We start from the raw sequence: 25,807 nt of genomic DNA on the forward strand, positions 1-25,807 counted from the left end.
CAAGTTTTAGGGGAAAAAAGTGTCTTACAATCCGGAAAATACAGTATGTCTTGTTAACAATAATCAAAAATTAAAAATTCTGAGCTAATATTGTGTATGTAGGATTTAAATTAATCTAAAGTTTAAGAAGTTGATGCCTGTTAGTCACAACTCAGTTTATGTAATAGTTCAATTTCAATTAGAGATGTGGAACTTTTCTGTATCTAAAAACAATCTGTTCTCTTACCAACAATTTTGCAGCACAAAAGTACATAATCAAAGCCTTGTTTTTTAAGTCTCAAGTCTGACAAAATCTCTGAGTTTCAGTATGCTATTTTATAGCTATTAAGTGACATGTGTTGCTAATAGGCGGATATTGTTGTAAAAAGAAAAACAAAAGAACTACCTTGCTATTGTAGCATAATAATGTCTAGCCATGAATGCCATCCTAGCAAATATTAAAAGAATATCTCTTTGGTACATGCCAAGTGAACAGGATCCTGTAAAAAATGTTCGCGCATGTATTTAACATACTTCACAAAGCAAGCCCATGTTGCATTAAAAAATGCTGGGAAGAAAATAATGACATAATCAAATTAGCCTTTGCCTTAAAATCTTTAGATCTAAATAATAATATTTTAACATTTTTATTAAACTTATAATTATCATTATAGAAATGTATTAAGCAGCCTATGAGGAAATCATTTGAAACTATTAAGATAAACCTGTTGACTGCATAATGTACGAAAACCTTGCAACACTGAGCTATAATATTTTGTGCATCCGTGACAATGCTATTTTTCATCTACCATTCATTGCTTTTAGTTCCTCGAAGACTGTTCTTCCATACACTATTGTGTGAAATATTTGAAGCAAGGTCAAAAATTAAAATAAGATATTCTGCATAAAGGAAGGACACAATGATCACAGACCTAAACATTCTCGCAACCTCAGTGAAAGTTTGATTTCAATATCGAAAAATAAACATAGAAATTTAACATGAGCACACAGACATATAACGAATAGTAAAAATAAGGCAATTGATATTTTAATGACTAATAAAAACAATACATCTGAATTATACTACATTTACCTGAAGCAATAATTTATCCACAAATGCAGTACCTAGCGTCTAAAGCACTGTATAATCGTTAAGGCTCTCACCAATAACTGTGTTGCATTCAGTATATAATAGGGTATGTCAGGAGCTTTTATAGAGGTTGTGAGATGGGAAGTTATAGCAAAGATTTTAATGGATTCCATTCCGATGCTTTTTCTTATTATCACCCCAGCAAAAACCTAAAAAAGGATATGCTTGCGACTACAAACTAGACCCACTTTTTCAGTCCCATCTGTATGATTTTTATTGCTTGATAGGATCTGTGCTCTGTAAAGAGGAGATTTCTATACAGGTTTCAGAGAATTTTCTCCATGAGATTCCCCCAGCACCCATAGTGGATTTTTTTTCAATAGTTTTTAATATTTAACAAAACTACAGGACATTTTTCTATTTTACATAATGGTTAGCCAGTTGTGTTTGAACTTTACAAAAAATTTATTTTATTAAATGCGGAAAAAACGCAAATTTGGTGGCTACATTTTCACTCAATAGAAATAATGCATAGTGTGTGCTTAACATTAACTTCAGAATAATGTTAGAACAGTTTTAACTGGAACTAGTAAAATATTTTTTTCAAAGTGTCCTTCTTACTTGTTTACTTAATTTTATTGGCCAGAAAAAAAAATTCTATCATAACTGCTGAAAGATACTTATTCTATGCCCTTCTTTCCCCTTGGAATTCACTGGTCTTTTAATCTTCATTTGTTGATCTGTTCTACTTATTGTAACTCTGAAGCAGCTTTGAAAGGAAGCAATACACAAGAGGTCTCCAAACGCTGAGCAAGCACAAATGTGAGAAGCTAACACTGTCAAAAAGGAAATTAGGCTACAAATGAAGATTAACATAGTTGACAGGTTTATAGTACAGTAACAAATGCAGTTTGCCTATCTGATTTGTCATGAGGTTGTGCATAGGATTTCCAAAATATTGTGTAAAGCAACATTAAAAGAGCATATATAGGAGATATAGGATAGAAGAAAAATAGCAAGTTGTTAGCAGGTAATATCATAGATAGATAGGTAGATAGATAGAAGGATGGATAGATAGACATAATAGATAGATAGATAGATAGATAGATAGATATGAGTATATATACTGTATATATATATATATATATATATATATATATATATATATATATATATATATATATATATACTCATGATAGATAGATGGATAGATAATACGAGAGCAAAAAACTGACCAGCACCTTCAAACAGAATAATGCCGGTGTCAACAGGTGCAATCTGCTATGACTGAATAGTACACAAAAAATAAGTACCGCAGCACCCTGTAAGCGCCAATATATATGTGAACATTGATCATATGAAACTTAAACTGCTATATAAATAGGACATATATTTATAAAAATGAAGGTATTTAACAAATTGACCAATTAAGGGGAGTTCGTCAGCCATGGCAAGGCGTTTTTGTTTGACAAGACTCTATCCTAATAATATGCTTCTCTTGGGCTAAAAGCCTACAAATTTATGGGTAGATAGAACCCATAATTAAGCAAAAATTGCTTTACGCTGATGGGATGAGTGCTCCTTCAGAAAAGGCGGTAGTCACAGACCTTAAATCATTAATAAAAGAACCAAAAACTGACTGACACCTCCAAACAGAATAAAACATGTGTCAACATGTTCAAGTTGCTATTACTGCATAATACACAAATAAAAGTGTACAGCACACACTCTTTTTCTCACTGAGCATTTGTTCCATCTTCGAAAGACTATTTTTTTTTATTAATGCTGGACCCCCATTTGTCCATATATTTGTAGACTTTCAGCCCAAGAGAGGCATGATATTAGGATAATGTCTGGTCAAAGAAGACAACTTTGCCGCGACTGATGGGCTCTCATAAATTGGCAATTTATGTGCTAAGTACCTTCAGTTTTCTAAATATAATGTATATAGCAGTAATGCACTTCAAGTTCCATATGTTCAATGCTCACATATATCTTGATGCTTACAGACTGCTGGTGTACTTTTTTATTTACGCATTATGCAGTCATAGCAGCTTGCACCTGTTCTCAAATACTTTATTTTGTTGAAGGTGCTGGTCAGTTTTTTAGTTCTTGTATTAACTATTGGAGGACTGTGACTACCTCCTTTTCTGACTGAGCACTCGTCCCATCATCTTAAGGCTATTTTTTTGTCAATGCTGCAGACAGTGGTTTGATCTGGCATTTTTTGTTATCAATGTCAGAATTATCTTTTTCACCAATTTGTTGTACAGGATCTCTTCTGTGGGATCATACCATATGAGATAGCTTTGCAGCTTAAAAACAATGAATGATTCTGTATGACCCTGTAGCCATTTCTTTGGTTGTCAATTTATTAACAACTTTTAATAACCACTGTATACTATAAACACTTCTCAAATACTACCTTTTTGGAGATGTGTAGAACCTGTCCACTTTAGAAATTGACTTTTACCTAATGCCTAATATATCCCACTCCCATTATCAAGAGTTTCCAAACTATTATTTTTCCTCCCTATAGCTTCATAGTGGTCAAAGGGCTGTGGAAGCATTTATCTGCATACAAGCTGCATTCACAAGCTTTTTACAATGCTTAGGTTATATGCCGTTGTTGTAAAATGGGTGGACTTGTTCAAAGTTCTTCTACATAATAAGGCTTAAACTTAATAAACTGTACAAATCAGTAGACATGTGTGGGGATCATTGCTAAATCCCCGCAGCATCCAGCAGTGATCACCCCTTCATGATTTAGGGTGTACCAGTAAGTCCTCAGTTGTGAAAGGGTTAATAGTAAGTAGAAAGGTGAATTACTTCATCGGTTACCAGGACTAACAGGTCTGAACTTACTGTACATTTAATTTACTTAACTTATTTTATCTATTTTAATCAATTAATTTATTGTACATGACAATTGATAAATTGATCTTCTGAACCAGTTTATGCTATTCAGTCCAATGAATTATAATCTAAACATATTTTCAATTCTAAATACGTCTATGGGGTTTTTTGGACATTTAAACCATCTTAACATGAATTATGTGTATCATTTATATTTTTGGCTGCTTTTATCAAAGTGGGTAAAGACTAAAATTTAAGGAATTGTTTGTTTTTTTGGTTGAAAATTGTTGGAAATGTTAGGCTACATTTCACTACTTTAATAAGATTGCATTGATATCTCAGTCTGGTATATATTTCTACCTGAATAAATAAACCTGCGTATTAAATAATTTAGCAAAGAGAAATTATCATTCATTACATTTTCAGTTCCAATTAATTTTATAATATAAAAATAAATGTATTTTCAAAATATGCTTGAAGTTGGAGCTTTAAGACCTCAATACACATTAACGTTGTCCAAACTTGCCAATGTCAGAGGAGTCGGCTGATCAATTAATGTGAGGGCTCAAAACTCTTAGTGGAAATAAGGATCAAGCAGTCTGATTTAACATCTTATTCATTTTTTGTCCAGAGATATCAACTGTTGCCATTGGTGTGGCAGGACGTCATCACAGCAGCAGGAAGTATTACATTACCAGGGACTAGGCAGGTTCAGGACAAAAGTGACTGGAGATTGCATACATAAATATTGCTTCTTTTATCAAGCTCTTCTAAATTTGACATTATAGGGAATGTCCTCTTCCACAGTTCAAAAAAAGCTCAGAATGGATTAAAATGCTTCACTCTGAGAGATTTAGTTTTTAATTGTGGATGTAGACATCCCCTTCAATAATTAATTTCTGAGTGATTGACATAGATACATACTTATATTATTTTCATTAATAGAAAAAAATACCGATCACTTATACTTACAATATAACATCATCAGTTAAGCTGAATTCTGTTATTTCAAAAAGAAAGAAATGACAATCAATAGCCTCATTATGTCATGTTAAATGTTATGTTAAAAGTTTTATACATAAGAAGTTAACAGTTATTAGTGAGAGCCTTGATGAGACTTATGTATAACGAGCATAAGTCATAAAATAAGTATAGAATATATAATATGTGACCTTTTGACAATTATAGCAAAAGAAAATAAATGACATAATTGTCAAACAATCACAAGGTAGAAATGTTACCTGGCTATGACAAAGAGCACACAACTGACACCCAAGTAAGCCAGCAGAATATACATCCAGATATCAGGGGAAAGTGGATTCAGGAAGGAGAAGACGCCTGGGTTTGTACCATTAGGTTTTCGGTACAAAATACTTATTCCAAGAGTCATAAAGGGTTTGGTGAAGTCGATGACTTGTTCTCTAACATACGTGATAGCCAATGGAGCAACTGCAAGATCAGCTTTCTGTTAAGAGAGATAAAAGAGGAAACAAAATGCTTCTAAGGTTACCATGAAAATAAAAGCAATAATTAATATTTATAACAGCAACTTGTCAGGAGCTGAGAGAAGTGAGGTGAGCAGCTAACTGCTTTATAGAAACAAATGTACTGGAGAAAAGTGGCTGGTATGCTAACAGTTAGCACCTCTTCTGAAATGTAAACACTGCACACTGTCAGTTAGGGTCTGGGCAGGTACTACTGACCAAGATCTATGGAAACCAGCTGGGTAGTATTAAAGATAAAAGCTCTCATTTCAGGAGAATTACCACTGAGAGAAAAAGCAAGTCCTTTGAAAATGTATTTATTTTCAAGCTGTCTAACTAATTAAGCAATATTATTACTAAAAATACATCTTTAAATATAAAGTATTATTAATTAAATTAATATCAAGACAATCAAGTGGAATGTGCCACAATATATGCATATTAATACATTTGCTAAAAAATACGTTAAATCTTTGAACATAATGACAATATTTGCAATTTGCAGATATCTATGGGCAACATTTATACCAATATTTAGTAATGTCAGCAATAAAACATCATTAGAACTAGTAATGTTAACAAAAAAAAATAATTTAATGATTACAACCAAAAAATAGCACAGTAATAAAAAAGCATGTTATCAAGTGTATTATAAACATTTCAGAGCTTTCTAGGGGGAGAATAGTAAAAAGTTGCTAAAACAAAGCTGCACTCCATAATCAATAGAAAGGTAATTTAATTCAATATACTTTACCTGCTTAAGGACCATCGACTGTATATATAGGTATGCTTCCGCTGGGCTTTGTGCAGAGCAGACATTTATCAATGGTTGGCGGTCAGGAGGGGATCGCGACCCCCTGCATGCTGCCATCACCGAGTTTACAGTGCAGAACTGTAGTTCTGCCCAAAAACATCAGTAGGACCTCATTGGATCAGGTCCTGGTGATGTTAACCCCTTTGCAATTGTTTATCTGCTTTAATAAATAGTGATCATGGCTTATAATTAATAAAGTACAACATTTAATATCAACAAGTGGTTCCTTATGCGCTACATCAGACCGAAAGAGCTCTTTTCCATACACCCACTCCCTACCTGGGATTTCGGTAGTAGCTGCAAAGGACCTGCCAACCCATTATAGAATCCAGCTGGGAACTGGATGATCGTGGAGGAAAACCTGAATCCCACGGTGCCGGTGGAGTTCAGGAGCCGACAACGATACCATAAGTCTGGATTCAATAAGCTTGGACACTGCAATCAGAACGGAGGAATACCCCGGACTGACACGCTTTCACTGGAGTTGTGCGGGGGCGCACAACCTGCAAAGGTGAGCAGTTCTAAATATCTATCCTAAATCTATCCACGGACGCTTCTCATATTGCGCCTGTTGTCTCTCTATCTCTATTTCATTTATGCTGAGGGTTCTCATGGCAGCCAGAAGTAAAAATAGTTAGGAAAAATAAAAAAGACCTTACAAAATATAAAAAAAGAAATCATAAAACATTATACCCAAAAATACATTTATTTATAATAAAAATAATAATAAGCAAAAAAGTGCACATATTTGGTATCACCGCATCCGGCACAACCTGATCTATAAAACTGTCACACTATTTAACGACTTCAGTGAACAGTTTAAAAAAATTCATAAAAACAAATTTCATCATACTGCAGAAAAAAGGGGAATAAAACCCAATCAAAAAGTTGAACATAAAAATAAATGGCATTAGTGAAAACTACATCTTGTCCCACAAAAAACAAGCTGCCACACAGCTGCATCAGCAAAAAAATAAAAAGCTTACAGCTCTGAGAATACAGCAGTGAAAAAAATATTTTTTCAAAAAAATTGTATTTATTGTGTAAAAGGAGCAGAACATAAAAAATTTTTATAAATTTGGTATTGGTGTAACTGTACTGACCTGAACAATAAACTTATGATGTTACTTTTGCCAAACAGTGAACGTCTTTAAAAAAAACCTGTTATTTATTCCAGACAATTATGCACTATAAATTTCAAATGGTAGTCTTTCCCTTCTGAGCCCTACCGTGCGCTCAAATAGTAGAATTCCACTACATATGAGGTACCTGTGTATTTAGAAGAAATTGCAGAATAAATTTTATGGTGCATTTTTCCTGATACCCTTGTGAAAAAAGCTACCTGGTTGAAGTAACAATTTTTTGTTAAAATGTATTTTTTTTATTTTCATGGCTCAATGTTTTAAACTAGTGGATTTAAGGTGCTCACAAAACATCTAGATATATTCCTTGAGGGGTCTAGTTTCTAACACTGAAACTTGATTCCTCCATCCCCACCCACCACCACGTACAACAGAATGGGGATCGATATCTTCTTTATCCCCTGACTATTGCACATCCATCACCTCTTCATCCTCATCCTCCATTACTTCCTGGGCTTCTGCACTTCCACTAACAGTTTCCCTGCTACCATGAACCCACCTCGATAGCTGTAGTTCACCACGCCATGCCACCTCCCTGTGCAACAACAGTCCAGACTTTAGAGATATTGGTATCCAAGCCACATCCTCCTCTGCTTCCTTCTCTTTCTCTGGGACCATCATCTCCTTTCGCAGACTATGCAAAGTCTGCTTCAGCATGTAGATGACTGGAATGGTGATGCTAATGATGGCATTGTCAGCGTTAACCATCTTAGTTGCCTTTTTAAAACTCTGCAGAATGGCAGAGGTCCTTCATCTGTGCCCATTTTGCAACCATCATTTGCCTCACGACCGCATCAAGTTGGGACAGTGTATAATTCATGACATACTGCATGGTTTGTTGCTGCTTCCATAGTCATTGCAACATGTTCAGAGTGAAATTTCACCTTTTAGGCACATTGTTTATCAGCTGGTTAACCGATAGGCCAAAAGAACTGTGCAATTTGATGAGCTGTGCGCTGCAAATGGCGAAAATGAGCACACAGCATACATGCCTTATACAGAAGTTCTTGCAAGCCAAGATAGTGGTCTAGCAATTGCTGTAAAACCAGATTGGGGACTTAAGCCATGCAAGGCACGTGGGTGAGGTTTCCCCAGCACAGGCCAATCACCATGTTCTCACACATGCCTTATCACACTTGGCCTTACCTGGCTCCAAGTTCAGTGGAGATAGCCATGGCTGAAACTTTGCCTTGATAGCTGTCCATAACTCTGCAGCTATGTGACTGCGTTCTCCCATTGGATCAACACTGCCCGATTGCCTTGAGCCCTAGTAGCAATGTATGGATTTTGAGGGGATTCTCTCTGGGCTGTCAGAACACGTGTTACATTAAGGGAGAATGTGAGAGTGCAAGTGGAGGCCCTGGAGGAGGGGAAGGCATAAGCAGTTTAGGAAGTGATTGATACAGAGGTTTGTCACGTAAGCCTTGGGGATTACAAGGCTTGTAGAGGAGTCCCTTGCTCACCTACCCCTGCAGCCACCAGGGTCTCCCAGTACCCAGTGAGCGAGATGTAATGCCCCTGGCTATGCTAGTTCATTCAGATGTCAGTGGTGAAATGCAACCTGTCAGATAAGGAGTTTTCAGGGAATGGGTTATGTTGTCTGCAACATGCTAGTGTAGCACAGGCAAAACTTTATTAGAGAAGTAATGGCTACTGGACAACTGGTACAAGGGGACCGCCACACCCACCAGAGTTCAGAACCATCTGTATTTACCAGGCAGAAAGTCAGTATTTCTGTGGCCAACAGTTTAGATATGGGGAAGTTAAATCTCTTAGCTTTGACATGTGTAGGAGGAAATGATCTCTAATATGACCACGACTGCCGGACCGAGGGCTTGCTGCTGTGCTGACAGAGGATGAAATAGGGCGTGGATGAGAAACTGGTGGATAGTTAGGGGGGTGCAGGCGAAGGTGTTATGGTGGATTGAGAAACATGTGGTGTGCTCAGTATCTCAAATGGGTCAAAAGCACCAAGTATGTCCACTTCCGTAAAAGTTTATGGGCTCTCACTCATCCCGATTGTAATGGATAAACAAGTGGAGGTTCTTTGGCCGGAGACCTGTGTGAGAACACTTTCAATGATGAAGGAGGAGTAAGAAGCACCACTATAGTAATAGTAAAGTATAGTAAAGTAATAGTAGAGTATTAGAAAAGTCATGAACAGTTATCAAACAAAACCAAACATTGTCGACTTTTGAGGAAAGTGTTCCGATTACCAAGCCCAAGCAAACCAGGCAAGGCTCATACCGAATTTGAGTGTTGGTGTAATTTTAACAAATAAGTTCGCTCATCTCTAGTGTGGACTGGAGCCTCTGTATTCCCCACCCATGCTGCAGTGATGGCCCTGACCTAACTTCCCGATCACCCTACTGGGCAGCCGTTTCCTCCTCCTCTCTGTAACTGTCCCCTTGCTGGAAAGTTGGGGATATGGTTTCTTTCGGCCCAGAGACTGTACCTCGGACCCGCTGTCTGGACGACAGCCTTGATAAATGAGTCAATGTTTCCTCCTGCTCCTATTCCTCTGGTGCCACCACTTCATCCATCACAGTCTCCAGCGTTTTTTTCCAGCATGCATAAAATTAGTATAGTGATGCTGATTATTGCGTCATCAGCGCTAGGCATGTTGGTAGAGTATTTAAAGCAGCACAATACGGCACACAGGTCCTGCATGCAGGTCAACTCATTGGTAGTGAAATGGTGTTGGTCCACAAAGAGATTTTGCAGTTGTATGCTGCAGATGAAACTCCACTATTGCCTGCTGCTTGCACAGTCTCTCCACCATATGCAATGTGGAGATTGACCTTGTTGGTATGTCACATATGAGGTGGTGAGCAGGAAGGCCGAAGTGACTTTGCAGCGCAGACAGACAAGTAGCATTAGGGTGAGAATGCCGAAAATTCACTCATACTGCTCACACTTTCAGAAGCTCTGACATGTGGGTAACTTTTAAGGAACTCTACACTACCAAATTCAGCAGATATGCCAGGCAATGGATGTGTGTCATGCCGCCTAGACCCAGAGCTGAAATGAGATTTCAGCCATTATCACACAACACCAGGCCAAGCTGTAGGATCACCTGCAACATCCACTCATCTATTTCTTGTTTTACGCCCGTCCACAGCTACTGCGCCATGTGAGGTTTATCTGCCAGTCATATGAGTTTAATAATGGCCTGCAGTCATTTATTCTTGGCTGTGCTGAAGTTGGTGGTGCAGGTATTACTCTGACCAGATGAGAAAGAAGTGGAGGAGGTGGAGGAAGCAGGTAGGAGCAGGAAGTAACACTGACTGAAAAAAGTCCAGTGATCCAAGGTGGTGGTAAAAATATATGCTTGAATGCCAGGAGCCTCATGTCCAGCCACCACTACGTTTACCAGGTGTGCGGTTAGAAAAATATACAATCCTTGTCTGTGCTTATTGGTCCAAGTGCTGTATCTGTAGTTACATCGACCTTTCCCCTTATGACATTGCAGAGTGAACAACAGATTTGTTCCACCAAATTTGTATACAGGGCAGGGATGGCACACCTGGAAAATAGTGGCAGCTGTATCAACCCGTATTGGGGTATAGCCACAGATATCATTTGCTGGAAACTGTCCATCCCCATCAGCCTGAATGGCAGCATTTCAAAGGCCAGCATTTTTTAAATGCTGTCATTCAGGGCCAGGGCTTTTGAGTGGCTAAGGGGATTTTTCCTCTTTTGAGCAAAGCTTTAGGAAATGGAAAGTTGCAGACTTCCATGGGATGGTGATGCTGTTGGTGGCCGTGGTGTTGGTGCTGTTTCTGCCACATCATGTATTTGCAGAGGTGAAGGTGCCCCTGGTGATCATGAGCAAATGCCAGATGCAGACACCACAGATTAAGAGGCTAACACCAGAGCAGAAGAGGAAGCATGAGGAGCTGGAGTTTTTTCCTGATTTCTCAGGAAACTACTCCTCATGCTGGAAGTCAAATAACGCATCATGCAGGTGGTGCACAGGTTGAGGTTGGAAGATTTAAAGCTCTGACACCACATCTTGCAAACCACCTCTCTCTTTTCATTTGCAGATTCCTGGAAGAAATGCCATACCAGGCAAGTCTTGTGAGCTGGATTTGCTGAGAGGTTTTTACTAACGCATTGGCCAGTATCAACCAACTTACTTACACTGGCCCATCCACAGGCCTTTTGCCCCATTCTCCCTTTTTTGCTGTGCTGCTGGTTCACTTGCCTGAATGTCGCCTCTTAATTGGCAATGCGCATGACACTTTCAAATCCTTTGCTCTAGGTGGGGTCAAGCACCCTGTTGCCACCCTTCACATTGTCTTCCATCCACTCCTCAGCCCTGCCCTCCTTTCCAGTCTGCACACAGACAAAGGCCGCAGCACTTGATACCTGTGTTTCATCATCCTGCAAGCTGTGGTGATATGCAGAGTGTGTCCACCAGCCCTCCCATGGAATCATCCTCCCACACATTAAGTGGTTGTGCATCACTGCACTTTGTCTCTTCCACCTCTGGGGCAGGGCAAGGTGGATGGGCCACAGGACCCCAGCCAGCAGAGTCATCAAACACATAAGTTACTGTCGCATGACATGTGGCTCTCACTGCTTGGCTTATTTTGAATGGGTTGAGGTGGAAGTAAAAAAGCAAAGGATCTTAGGAGATGGCCCTAAGCTTTCAGGTGTAGACTGAGTGGAAGACAATACAAATGAACTGGAAGCCCTGATGGCCGTACAACCTAAAGCCACCTAAACATGTTCTGGCCTCACCATTCATGCAGCAGTAATCTGACCTAATAAATCACAAACACCAGGCTGTGGCCTGTGTAAAGAGGAAGGTATTTCAGTTTGGAATGTAGCAGGCACACATTTACCACATCCTCACCCTGAATGAGCTACACCACCAGCATCACCACCACCAAGGCCCTTTGTTTGGCTCTAATACTAGTTTAGATTAATACTTGACCTTTATACAGAAAATTATTATAGCAAAGTTTGTATACAGCTGTTTTACACCACAATGCAAAGCTTCAGGAAGTAACACGTAAAAGGTTGCAAGCTATTGGCACAGCAAGGCACGTAGAGAAAAACTCTGTTTTTGGCCAGATTGAGTTAATAGATTACACCTGCCTGTACACTGTTTGTTAATGCTATGGAAAGCGGTGGGATGTAACACAGTATAAGGTTGCAGGGCTATTGACATAGCAAGGGACACTATCAAAAACGCTGTTTTTGGCTATTTTGAGCTAATAGATTACACTGCCTGTACACTGCTGTTTTTAACACACAAATATGTGTGATACAGCGCTGCATTTGATTTACAATTACTATCACTTTTGCTCACTCGTACAGTGTCCTATCCATAGAATGTATTTTTTTTCCCTAACTGAACCAATCACTATCCCTCACTCCAACAGTGTTCTCTCCTATTCTTGTGAAGGCAAAATGGCACCGTAGCCTGTCATCTGACCTTTACACAGGCCGAGTCACGGGATGCGACGGTCAATCACAGCCGTGCCAATTCTTGGCATATGCTGTAATGGATCTGGAAGTGCCTACAGGCTAAAAGCTTGCTGATTGGTTGCTCTGCAAAATTTCAACATGCTTTGGGAGACAAACCCTAACAGAAAGCAGATGTACAGGCAAACGTTTATGTTCGGTTTTCAGCACTGGACACATGGTGTTCGGCACAGACATTGAGCGGTCCAGTTTTGGTTCACTCATCCCTACTAAACAGTAACATTGCTATTATGTACCATGTCTATAAATAATGTGTATTCTAGGGCATCAAAATGTAGTATTTCCAAGATTACTGCATACATGATTTGTAAAGATAAAGCCTTTTTCTTTGTATATATGGAAACGGACACATAAAAAAGTAATATACTTCCAGTTCTTGATGTAATATATAAAAAAACCTTTATATTTCTTTATGTTATGAAATGTGATATTTATAACATGTTTAATTTGTAATAAAATATCAATACTAGAAATTTGCAGAAAAAAAGAGATTGCCGAAGGCAAATGTAGTAGAAATGTCACGGTCATTCATATATTCTAGCTACATAGTATGTATATATTGTGGTTTCAGCATTGATCTATTTGTTTATATTGGCTTTCATAAACATTTACATTTTTAAAGTCAACCTTTTGCTATGTACCAAAAGCAAAGCATGTTACTAAACATTAATCTATAAAATTAATTACTAAGTCAGTTATGTGTGATTATTTTTACCTATAGCAGAAATCATAGGGATTATTAAAGCTATAGTGTATTGTTATATTGTTAAAAAAATTTAAAGGGATAACTTAAAGGTTTTTTTTCCCAACAATGGGGAAAATTTACAAGGCTAACTATCTGTCTTTAATGACTTGCAACATATTATTGCATTTTGCGTAAAACTTGCGGCGACCAAAAAACGTAATTTTGGCGTTTGGAATTTTTTTGCCACTACGCCGTTTACCAATCAGATTAATTGATTTTATATTTTGATAGATCGGGCATTTCTGAACGCGGCGATACCAAATATGTGCATATTTATTTATTTTTTAACCCTTTAATTTTCAATGGGGGGAAAGGGGGGTGATTTGAACTTTTAGGTTTTTTGTTTTTTTTTAAAAATTTTAAAACTTTTTTTTACTTTATTTATTTTATTTTACTAGTCCCCCTAGGGAGCTATAGCGATCAGCAATCCGATTGCTGATCGCTATCTGCTGATCACAGCTATACCGCTGTAAACAGCAGAAATAGTCACTTTCTTTTTTCCTCTTCTCCGTGCCGAGGAAGAATGAAAGTGAAACTTGGTAGCAGCAGGCGTCATCACATGACCCTGTGCTACGATGGCAACCACCGAACGTCACGTGATCACTCACGTGATGTCCGGAGGGGGCGGCGGTAAGTAAAGAACATGGCCGCGCGCATATAGATCTCGCTGCCAGACTTTGGCAGCGAGATCTAAGGGGTTAATGTTCCGGGTGGAATGCGATTCCACTCAGAACATGTAGGCACACATGTCAGCTGTTGAAAACAGCTGATATGTGTGCCGATCCACGCTGCCTGCCCGCGGCAGGGGGCGGGGCTTACCGGGGCACGATCCATGACGGAAAGATCCGTCCATGGTCGTGAAGGGGTTAATTGGTGATTTTGTATACACTGATATTGTACATATTGTCTAAAAGGTGCTCAATTAAAATCAAGTCTGAGGAACTTGGGGGCTAGTCAGTTTGATCAATGCCTTTGTTGTCCAAGAACAGCTTATACAATATGGTCACCTGAGACCAGAAATTGTCCTACACCAGCAGCAAACCCATTGCAACTGTGCATAGTTGGACAAAGGATCTGGGGATTTCATCATAGTCCCTAACATTATTAATGGTGCACCAAAGGTTTCTGTGACTCTTCATGGATATGCTTTCAAAGACCATTGCTGTCTCACCACCAAACTGGCCATGTTGAATGATGAAGCAATCAGCAGAGCATTTACTACAGCATATCCAGACCCATTCATGTGTGTCAGATGGGATCAATGTGATCTCGTCTCTCATGTATGATGCTGATTCAGTTTTTCTGTTTTTCTGTTGCTTCTAGTATTTGGTCAGCAACATGAATTCAAGTATCCTGCTCGAGGACATGTTGAAAAACACTGTGATTCCTGTTCCACCTCACACAAAGGAGTAGGTACCTTTCAGTCTTCTGTTCCCTCTAAGTTTAAGACCTTTAATTGTCCTGACCAGCTATCCATGTGTAAAATACCTGAATTGTGGTATATGTTACATGTGCTTTAGACTATGCTGGGTGTCACATTTGGATACGCAATCTTGGAGGAGCCAGACTACCTGTGCAAACTAAATAGGTGACAGTAACCCCTTCATTCTAATAGTAGTGTAAAAATACTTGCAAACTGCAAAACTAAAGAAGAATGTCAGTAAAGATAAGTAGAAAGTAGTTGTCTGTGGCCCTAAAAAATAATTTCTTTCTGGAGGTTGTACTGTTATTGTTTGTCTATTGCATCTGTTGTTACTTTAATTTTCACCAGAAAAGGTAAAATATATTCACAATAGCTTCCTAACAGGACAGAATAGTATTTCTTAAGTTATTTGAATTTAGATTAAACTGTGACACAGTATTTTCTAAGTTTTTTGCACAGCTTATATAGATGATGACAAAGATAAGCATGAAGACAAGAGAACTAGAAAAGATAGCAGACTGGGTAAATAAACTGACAGGATTAATCTAAATGCAATTTATTAGACTTATAGTGATTTAGCTTCTTTGAGTATGAAGAACATCGAGGGAATACAGATATTTGAAACTATATATGCTGTTGTGACTAGCTGAATGCAAACATTCTTCTTATCAGTTAAGTGTGTTATAATAACACACTTAACTGATAAGAAGATTGTTATTCACTCATGCCTAGTACCGTATATACTGGCGTATAAGACGACTTTTTACCCCCTTAAAATAATGGCTACAGTGGGGGGGTCGTCTTATACGCCAGATATACAGCGGTGACTACAATATGTTACCAAAAACCGCAGATTCGGGGAGGAGGGGACCTGTTCCTGACCTTAGGAGGGGTGGTGCCTCCTCCCCGGACCTACGGAGGCTGTGATTGGCTGACGAACGCCGCTCAACCAATCACAGCCACTGTAATGTTCCAGCCATTTAAAATGACTGAAACATTAAAATCCAGCCCTGGCCAGTGCAGCTGTAGCACTGGCCATTGGCTGGAGCTGGGTGACCTCACTGGATCACCCTCCCCCAGCTCCAATGCTCTGATTGGAGAGATCGGCCTTGTGACCGATTTCTCCAATCACAGTGGACCTGTTGCCGGTGACCGCCCCCGTCATCGTCCCTGCAGCACGCCAGCACACACAGTGAGTGTACACAGTGCACTTCAGCCCAGATCGAGCATCAGCTAGATCATGCACAGCGCATAAAATCATTACAGAATCAGTGTAATCAATGACATTCCAGAATCTGATGCACACACTGCGTTTTTTGTGATCATACAGGTGGTAACTCAGGATCAGTAATGTATTCTACTCCAGAGCTACACTCACTATTCTGCTGGTGCAGTCACTGTGTACATACATTACTTATCCTGTATTATACTCCAGAGCTGCACTCACTATTCTGCTGGTGCAGTCACTGTGTACATACATTACTGATCCTGAGTTACCACCTGTATTATACTCCAGAGCTGCACTCACTATTCTGCTGGTGCAGTCACTGTGTACATACATTACATGACATCCTGTATTATACCACAGTGCAATGGCAGGGCGACAAGCTCCGGTCCCATGCTGTTATGAGACCGGAGCATGGGACCCGGAAGTTGCCGCGCTGCCATTGCACGGTACGAAAAGCATCCCGATCCGCCGCCGCCGCTGCCCTCCGCGATCTGCCACCTGTCTCCCCGATCTCCTGCCCGCACCCTCACCCCCACACCTCCCGATCCGCTGCCGCCCTCCATCTGCCACAGTGCCACCGCTCCCCCCAATCTGCTGCCCGGCCCCTCACCTCCGTGCAGCAGATCGGAGGGAGCGGTGGCACTGTGGCAGATGGACAGTGAGTATATCCCAAATTCTATATTTTTAGGGGAGAAGTTGGGGGTCGTCTTATACGCCCAGTCGTCTTATACGCCGGCATATACGGTAATATATTTATAAACATATCATTGGGATTTCATTGTTCAGAAATTAACATTCTGAAAATTTCATATCAAACTAAAGATATCAGATTGTCACATTCCACATGTTTTATCAAACTTCATAAAGACCTCTTGTGGATGTTCTACCTTCAAACTTAAAACTTGTTACCACAAAAAGAATATATTACCCTCAGTACTTAAGAACATTGGATGGTTTCAAAGTCTAATATTCTGAAGCTGGAGTCACACGTAGCGATGCACCAATGATCCTACCAGTGATCCGACCTGGCAGGCATCGTTGGTCCGTCGCTACATGGTCGCTGGTGAGCTGTCAATCAGGCAGATCTCACCAGCGACCAGCCACCAGCCACCAGCGACTCGTGTAACGATGCTGCGCTTGGTAACCAGGGTAAATATCGGGTAACTAAGCAAAGCGCTTTGCTTGGTTACCCGATATTTACCCTGGTTACCAACGTACACCTCTTAAAGGCTGCCCGCGCTGGCTCCCTGTGTATGTAGCTAGGGTACACATCGGGTTACTAAGCAAAGCGTTTTGCTTAGTTACCCGATATTTACCCTGATTACCAGCGTATGCTGCTTACACAGAGTCAGTACTCGTTGGTTTCCCGCCGTCAAACACGTCGATGCGTGTTGCACAGCGGGAGACCAATGAGCAAAAAATGAACCAGAACAGTGTGTAATGATCAGCGATTTCACAGCAGGGGCCAAATCGCTGCTTAGTGTCACACACAGCGAGATCACTGATGAGGTCACTGGTACGTCACAAAACCTGTGACTCCGCAGCGATCTCGCTAGCGATCTCGCTATGTGAGAAGTACCCCTTAGGGTGAGGTGACACGGGGATTACTGAGTGTCCTCAAATGACACTAAGCTCACGCTCACAGCACAGCAGGAGCCGAGTGTCACGTGACTGTGGTCCGATCGCGGGATTAGAGCACAGCTGCAGAGGGGAAGTAGCGCTGCGGAGGGGAGTGCCGATTCTGTGGGGGGTAGGGCTGGGGCTGCGGAGGAGTGGGAGAGATTTATCTCCCTATCCCCTCCCTTGCCGGCTATTGCGATTCTCGCTCTGCACTTGCAGTACACCGGTGTAACGTGAGTGCAGTGCAATGTTTCTCTCGCCCCATAGACTTGAAAGAGTTTGAGAGAAACAGGATTGCATTACACTCGCAGAATGCTGCAACTATTTATTTGGTCCGATTAGGGCTGAAAAAATGATCGCTCATGGGAGCAGGCCCATAAAGTAATATTGGTCCGAGTGGAATGAGATTTTTTTTTATCACATTCCACTCACTCCGATTTTCTCACCATGTGTCCTAGACCTTAGATAAACTGTAAAACAAACCATACACTAAGTTATTGAGCTCCTTGCCATACAGGTAAAATTACCCCAGTTTGGAAGTAAAAGGCATCTGGAAGCTTTGTTGGGCTAGTCACCTAATATGAAATCTATTGAACATGTCTGGACTATGTTTGTGAAGTGAGATGATAGCCGCAAAAAAACTGAAGTTTTATAGTGAGTGGGAAACATTCTATTGGCCAAGATAACAAAACTCATTTATTCCAAGCTTAACCAGGATAATGCTTTAAAGAAAACATGCAGTGCTACAAGAGCCTTTTATGTAGATATTTGGCATTGTTATCAAGTGGATGTAAAAGTAATCCCCCACAAGTGATCCCATTTTAAAAACTGCATTTAATGAATTCATCTAGGGATGCAGTTAACATATTGACATGACAGGTGTGTCACAATATTTTATACCATTCTGCAGTGAAGAACTAAGAATTGCATTTTATCACTTAAATACTTTTAAAGTCCCAGTTTTTTATCTTCATAAGGGAAAAGGCTCAATAATTTGTTACACAATTTTTTCTAAATGTGGCGGCAGGACTTAGGAGGAAAGGACTTTTTGAGGGGCAGATTTTTCTTGAATAATTTGAAGATTTCATTTGCAGAGCCCCTGATATGCCTAAATAGTGGAAACACCTTTCAATTCCCTCTGGGAATTCAGCTATGGTTGTAGTGACTATTTTTACTCTATGGCTGTTTTCCAGAAACAAACTTGCAGTAGAAGTTTCAGAGTGAAAATCTGCCATTGTAGAACCCAATACATTGTAGTGCCCAATACATTGTGCCCAGCTTGTACTTCTAGAGCCACATACCCATAAAATAAGTGGGCTTATTCACTACATTAATGTCAAATATGTGGATTCTTACTGCAGTTTAGGCACATTATGGCACTGAGAAAGAAAGGGGAATTTGAATTTAGGAGCAAAGATTTTGCTAGATTTCGTTTGGTGGCAGCCATGTCGCTTGTTAGGAGTCTTTGTGCTAGCAGTAACGATGAGCACCCTTTATTACTGTTTACAGGGGATGGATCTGAGTGGGGAATTGTTTTTTGTTGGTTGAGTTTAAGCTTTTATTGGTGGCATTTTTGGATAGAAAACAATATGATTTAGTTCACATTTATCTTGTGCTCTAAGCTGAGCAATAACATTGGGGTATCCATCTAAATATCTGAAACACGTGATTAAGATGAAAACTCTGATGGATCCATTCACTAATGAGGCAAGCAGACCAGAGTTAAGGGTACTTTACATGCTGCGACATCACTAGCGATTGCTAGCGATGTCGAGCACGATACCACCCGCCCCCGTCGTATGTGTGACATTTGGTGATAGCTGCCGTAGCGAACATTACATCACATCACACGCAAATACCTGTGCAGCGACGTCGCTGTCTCCGCCAAACAAACCCTCCTTCAAGGGGTAGGTGCGTTCGGCGTCACAGCGATGTCACCGCTATGTCACTAAGTGGCCATCCAATCGAAGCGGAGGGGCGGAGATGAGCGGGATGTAACATCCCGTCCACCTCCTTCCTTCCGCATTGCCGGTGGACGCACGTAGGAGATGTTTGTCGTTCATGCGGTGTCACACATAGCGATGTGTGCTGCCGCAGGAACGACAAACAACATCGTACCTGTAGCAGCAACGATATTAAGGAAAGGAGTGACGTGTCAACGATCACTGTTTGTGGACGATTTTGTGATCGCTGATCGTCGCTCCTTGGTGTCACATGCTGCGATGTCGCTAACGGCGCCGGATGTGCATCACTAACGACGTGACCCCGACGATATATTGGTAGCGATGTCTCAGAGTGTAAAGTACCCTTTACTCCAGACTTAGTTTTCTCTCTTCTTAGTGGTGTCTGGTTTATCAAAAGTGCACAAACCTGTGGCCAACCGCACTTTTTTGCACGCACAGCTGAACCATAGTCCAGATAGTCAAGGGGACCCCCAACCACCTTATCATGGGGAATCTTCCACTGGAGTTTGTGTCTGAATCACGTATTTTAGATATTTACATGTAAACCCTGGTGTAGCCACTCAGCATAAAGCACAGGATAAATTTGAGCCAAGCCTTACGACGATCTTTGAAAGGCAGAATAAACAAAACAACAGACTTTCAAGAGTTGATTTTCTTTCTTTTTTTTATGCTATTTTTCCTGCATTTTAAATAAATTAAAGGCTTTATTCTTCAGATTGGTGCGATTACAGGGATACCAGATTTATATCAGCTTTTTAGGTTTGGCTACTATCAAACACTAAGAAACATTTTTTTTTTTTACAAAAAAAAAGGTTTTTGCATCACCATATTTTGAAAGTTATCATTTTTCTGTATTTCTGTTGAAAGTGTCATGTGAGGGGTTGTTTTGCGGAATGAGTTTTTATTAGTACTATTTTCTGGCACATAATGATTTTTGATCACTTTCTATGTTTGCATATAAAACTACTTTTTAATAAATTAAAACATGCAAAATATGTGGCTTTAGGTTTTTTTTTGTTTAATAATACATATCAGCTGTAAGGTTCCCCATAAGAGTTTTGCTAGTTCGTCACAGTCTATTAAATTTTTAAACAAAAAAACCCCTATTTTTAAAGAAATTTGCACAAAGGTAATGGTGGGGGTGCATCTGTATATGCTAATATCCCTGAATTTATACACTAATATAAGCTATGTCCACATAGTTTATGTGACTGAAAATTGAATAATTTAGTATACACAAATGATTATATACAGTTAGGTCCAGAAATATTTGGACAGTGACACAATTTTCACGAGTTGGGCTCTGCATGCCACCACATTGGATTTGAAATGAAATCTCTACAACAGAATTCAAGTGCAGATTGTAACGTTTAATTTGAAGGTTTGAACAAAAATATCTGATAGAAATTGTAGGAATTGTACACATTTCTTTACAAACACTCCACATTTTAGGAGGTCAAAAGTAATTGGACAAATAAACCAAACCCAAACAAAATATTTTTATTTTCAATATTTTGTTGCGAATCCTTTGGAGGCAATCACTGCCTTAAGTCTGGAACCCATGGACATCACCAAACGCTGGGTTTCCTCCTTCTTAATGCTTTGCCAGACCTTTACAGCTGCAGCCTTCAGGTCTTGCTTGTTTGTGGGTCTTTCCGTCTTAAGTCTGGATTTGAGCAAGTGAAATGCATGCTCAATTGGGTTAAGATCTGGTGATTGACTTGGCCATTGCAGAATGTTCCACTTTTTTGCACTCATGAACTCCTGGGTAGCTTTGGCTGTATGCTTGGGGTCATTGTCCATCTGTACTATGAAGCGCCGTCCGATCAACTTTGCGGCATTTGGCTGAATCTGGGCTGAAAGTATATCCCGGTACACTTCAGAATTCATCCGGCTACTCTTGTCTGATGTTATGTCATCAATAAACACAAGTGACCCAGTGCCATTGAAAGACATGCATGCCCATGCCATCACGTTGCCTCCACCATGTTTTACAGAGGATGTGGTGTGCCTTGGATCATGTGCCATTCCCTTTCTTCTCCAAACTTTTTTCTTCCCATCATTCTGGTACAGGTTGATCTTTGTCTCATCTGTCCATAGAATACTTTTCCAGAACTGAGCTGGCTTCATGAGGTGTTTTTCAGCAAATTTAACTCTGGCCTGTCTATTTTTGGAATTGATGAATGGTTTGCATCTAGATGTGAACCCTTTGTATTTACTTTCATGGAGTCTTCTCTTTACTGTTGACTTAGAGACAGATACACCTACTTCACTGAGAGTGTTCTGGACTTCAGTTGATGTTGTGAACGGGTTCTTCTTCACCAAAGAAAGTATGCGGCGATCATCCACCACTGTTGTCATCCGTGGACGCCCAGGCCTTTTTGAGTTCCCAAGCTCACCAGTCAATTCCTTTTTTCTCAGAATGTACCCGACTGTTGATTTTGCTACTCCAAGCATGTCTGCTATCTCTCTGATGGATTTTTTCTTTTTTTTCAGCCTCAGGATGTTCTGCTTCACCTCAATTGAGAGTTCCTTAGACCGCATGTTGTGTGGTCACAGCAACAACTTCCAAATGCAAAACCACACACCTGTAATCAATCCCAGACCTTTTAACTACTTCATTGATTACAGGTTAACGAGGGAGACGCCTTCAGAGTTAATTGCAGCCCTTAGAGTCCCTTGTCCAATTACTTTTGGTCCCTTGAAAAAGAGGAGGCTATGCATTACAGAGCTATGATTCCTAAACCCTTTCTCCGATTTGGATGTGAAAACTCTCATATTGCAGCTGGGAGTGTGCACTTTCAGCCCATATTATATATATAATTGTATTTCTGAACATGTTTTTGTAAACAGCTAAAATAACAAAACTTGTGTCACTGTCCAAATATTTCTGGACCTAACTGTAAATGTACATTCTTTCAGTGATATTTTTTCATACTCTAGGATTCATTCACATTTGTTTGATTTTCAACCAGGTGTGTGTTGCATTTTTTTGTATAATACCATAGCATGCTCTGGTATGGTAATAGATACAAATAAATTGGTTAGCTAGGGGAAATCTTAAACTCCCATTATAATGTATAGGAAGTAAAAATAGTAATAATGGATTAAGATAGATCTGTCAATATAACATAACCATTTATGAAGGACCATAATATTTTTGTCATGAATTTTGGCAAGCCGTCATGCCAATACGAGCAATACTTAAGACTCAAAAAAATAACTATTTTAAATAGCTTTCTTGAAGGAAAATAAAAATAAAAAAACTTTTAGTAAAATTTCATGCTAGAATATATAATTATTACATAAGAAGTATTCAAAAATATTGAAGTGCGTATTTAGTTCTGCTTTATATAAAGAGTGACATTGTGCTTTGAAACATTTATCCACTGCTACAAGAAAAATGACTAAAGTTAACTTTCAAAACATAACTATTACATCGACAGCTGTGAAATTCTCTTTCTTTTCTGGATGGATCTTGAGAGCTCGAAAGAAATTTATACAGTGCTTTAAGCATAAAAACTAGCATTGATACACAAGAGTAATCTTCAACTAGTATATCCCAAGGACAAGTGAACTTATCCCTTTCTCTCTGCCTTTAAGGCAAAAATGTGAGATTAGTTTATGTTTCATCTAGTCACCCAAGTGTACCTTTTCTAAGTACAATGAAGCAGTGAGTGACAGACTCTGTCATATAGATATGACACCTCAGGCACCTAGAACAGAAGCTTAGTGCTAAATGACTAAAAACTGAAGCAGAAAGTAAATGAAATAACAATCAGTGCAATAATGTAGTTTATAAAAAAAATTAATGTTTAGGCGTATTTTGCTTTAATCCTTAAATATAGGGTCAGTAGAGAAAATGTCAAACATTATCTTAGGTAAAAACATTGGCCCTGATTCATCAAGAGCAACTACTTTCTTGCCGGTCTTGACAGGGGAACATAGTGGAGTTAGATTGTGGAGACATTTGCAACATTAGGGTGAGCAATGTAGTAGAGTTATTTGACAGATTCACTCATGTAAGTTGACATAATCTGCCATGGTGTATTTATTTCAATTTCATGTGATCTGTGGTTAGTATTTCATTTTTTTAGAATCATTAAATGTTATGTAGTTTAGCATATTTACTAAGGTTAACTGCAATATTTTAGAATATCATTTTTGTCTCTTTTGTGACAATACATAAACATAGGACACTGTACTACTTTAACCCCATAGCGACGGCCTAATCTGTCAAGACATCGGAAAAACAGGGTACTTATTCTGTTCCGACGTCTTGAGACGTCAGGCCGGAAAAAGCTTGTAGCGCCCCCCAGTGATGAAAAATCTCGGGGGTTTCAGCTACCGGAGGTAGCTGAGACCCCCAAGATTATGAATCAGGGATTTATTTTTGGACCCCGATAATGTGATCGCCGGTATACACCGTATACCGACGTACACATAGAAAAAAACAAATTGCAAATAATACTGATTTCTTTCTCATCGGACATGATCAAACATGTCCGATGAGAAAGAAATATAATCCTTTAGTGCCCCCAAAGCCCCCGGTACCGGAGAAATCAACCCCCACCCCCACCACCCCCACCGGACATCCAAAATGGCGCCGCCGTGCGCCGAAAACTGCCGCCGCCGCCGGCTCTGCATTCATTTCCCTCCGATCTGAAATGATCAAACATTTCAGATCGGAGGGAAATGTCCTCCCCCTGACCCCTCCTCCAGTGCACCAGAGATCTCTGGTCCCCGGAGCCCCCTCCGGTTATCCAGAGCGCTCCCCCTTCCCCCCTCCGGAGCATGCAGGATGTCGGCGTGCAGCGTGCGGCCGCATTCATCCTGCTCTTTCTGCCGCATGTGACATGTCACATGCGGCAGAAAGGTGTCCCCAGGTCCTGCCGTCACCCCTCGTCACTCCCCCCCCAGCCCCAGCCCCAGCCCCCGGTATTACGTTACCTGGCGGCTGTTGCTGCTCCGTCCCTGCGATCACTCCCTCTGGAAAGCTGGCGGCGCATGCGCAGACAGCGGCTGTCAGCTGGATCCCTGCAAGCAGGGACGCTGACGTCGCTGCTGCACAGGCTGCTCCACTGTGGACCGGGGGAGAGTGAATGCAGTAATCTGCAGCCACACTCCTCACATGGAGAGACTGCTGTTCCAGAAAATGGGGGGTACGTTCTGTGAGCGTACCCCTCATATTCTGGAATGAGGTTACTGCAGGTCACTCTGCCCTAGGTTGGACCTGGGCAGTGTGAGTGCAGTATTCTCAGATTTTCAATATGGCAACCTAAGCTTATCAAATTCTGTGAAGTACTCTTGGATTCAAACTGCTCAATATACACCTAGATAAAAGCCTTGAGATGTCTTGTTTCCAGAGTGGGGTCACTTGTGGGAAACCTCCACTGTTTAGGCACCTTAGGGGCTTTCCAAATGCAACATAGCGTCCGCTAATGATTCCAGCCAATTGTGCAGTCAAATGGCGCTCCTTCCCTTCCGAGCCCTGCTGTGCACCCAAACAATTGATTTTCATCACACATAAGGTATCAGCATACTCAGGAGAAATTGCACAATAAATTTTATGCTGCTTTTTTTTCCTTTAACACTTGTAAAAAAAAAAAGCTACCTGGTTGAAGTAACAATTTTGTGGTCAAAATGTATTTTTTTTTTCACAGCTCAACATTATAAACTTCTGTGAAGCACCTGAGGGTTCAGGGTACTCACCAAACATCTAGATAAATTCCTTCAGGGGTCTTTTTTCCAAAATGTGGCCACATGTTTAGGAGCTTCACTGTATAGACACCTCAGGGGCTCTCCTAATGCAACATAGCGTCCGCTATTGATTCCAGACAATTTTGCAGTCAAATGGCACTCCTTCCCTTCCGAGCCCTGTCATGCGCCCAAACAGTTGATTTCCCCCACATATAAGGTATCGCCAAACTCAGGAGAAATTGCACAATAAATTTCATGGTGATTTT

General features: G+C 40.2%; 1 protein-coding gene across 2 annotated transcripts in view; it reads right to left on the bottom strand.

The window, feature by feature from the left end:
- The window catches only part of GRIK2 (glutamate ionotropic receptor kainate type subunit 2), a 1,450,753-nt gene that overhangs the window by 348,973 nt on the left and 1,075,973 nt on the right, over positions 1 to 25,807 (bottom strand). For both annotated transcript variants that reach the window (XM_075340094.1, XM_075340093.1), the window contains one exon: positions 5,167 to 5,390. In XM_075340094.1, the coding sequence (XP_075196209.1) occupies positions 5,167 to 5,390 (224 nt within the window). The remainder of the gene's footprint in view (positions 1 to 5,166; positions 5,391 to 25,807) is intronic.

The sequence above is a fragment of the Anomaloglossus baeobatrachus genome, chromosome 3 (assembly GCF_048569485.1).
Source record: "Anomaloglossus baeobatrachus isolate aAnoBae1 chromosome 3, aAnoBae1.hap1, whole genome shotgun sequence".
In the NCBI taxonomy this organism is placed as follows: Eukaryota; Metazoa; Chordata; class Amphibia; order Anura; family Aromobatidae; genus Anomaloglossus; species Anomaloglossus baeobatrachus.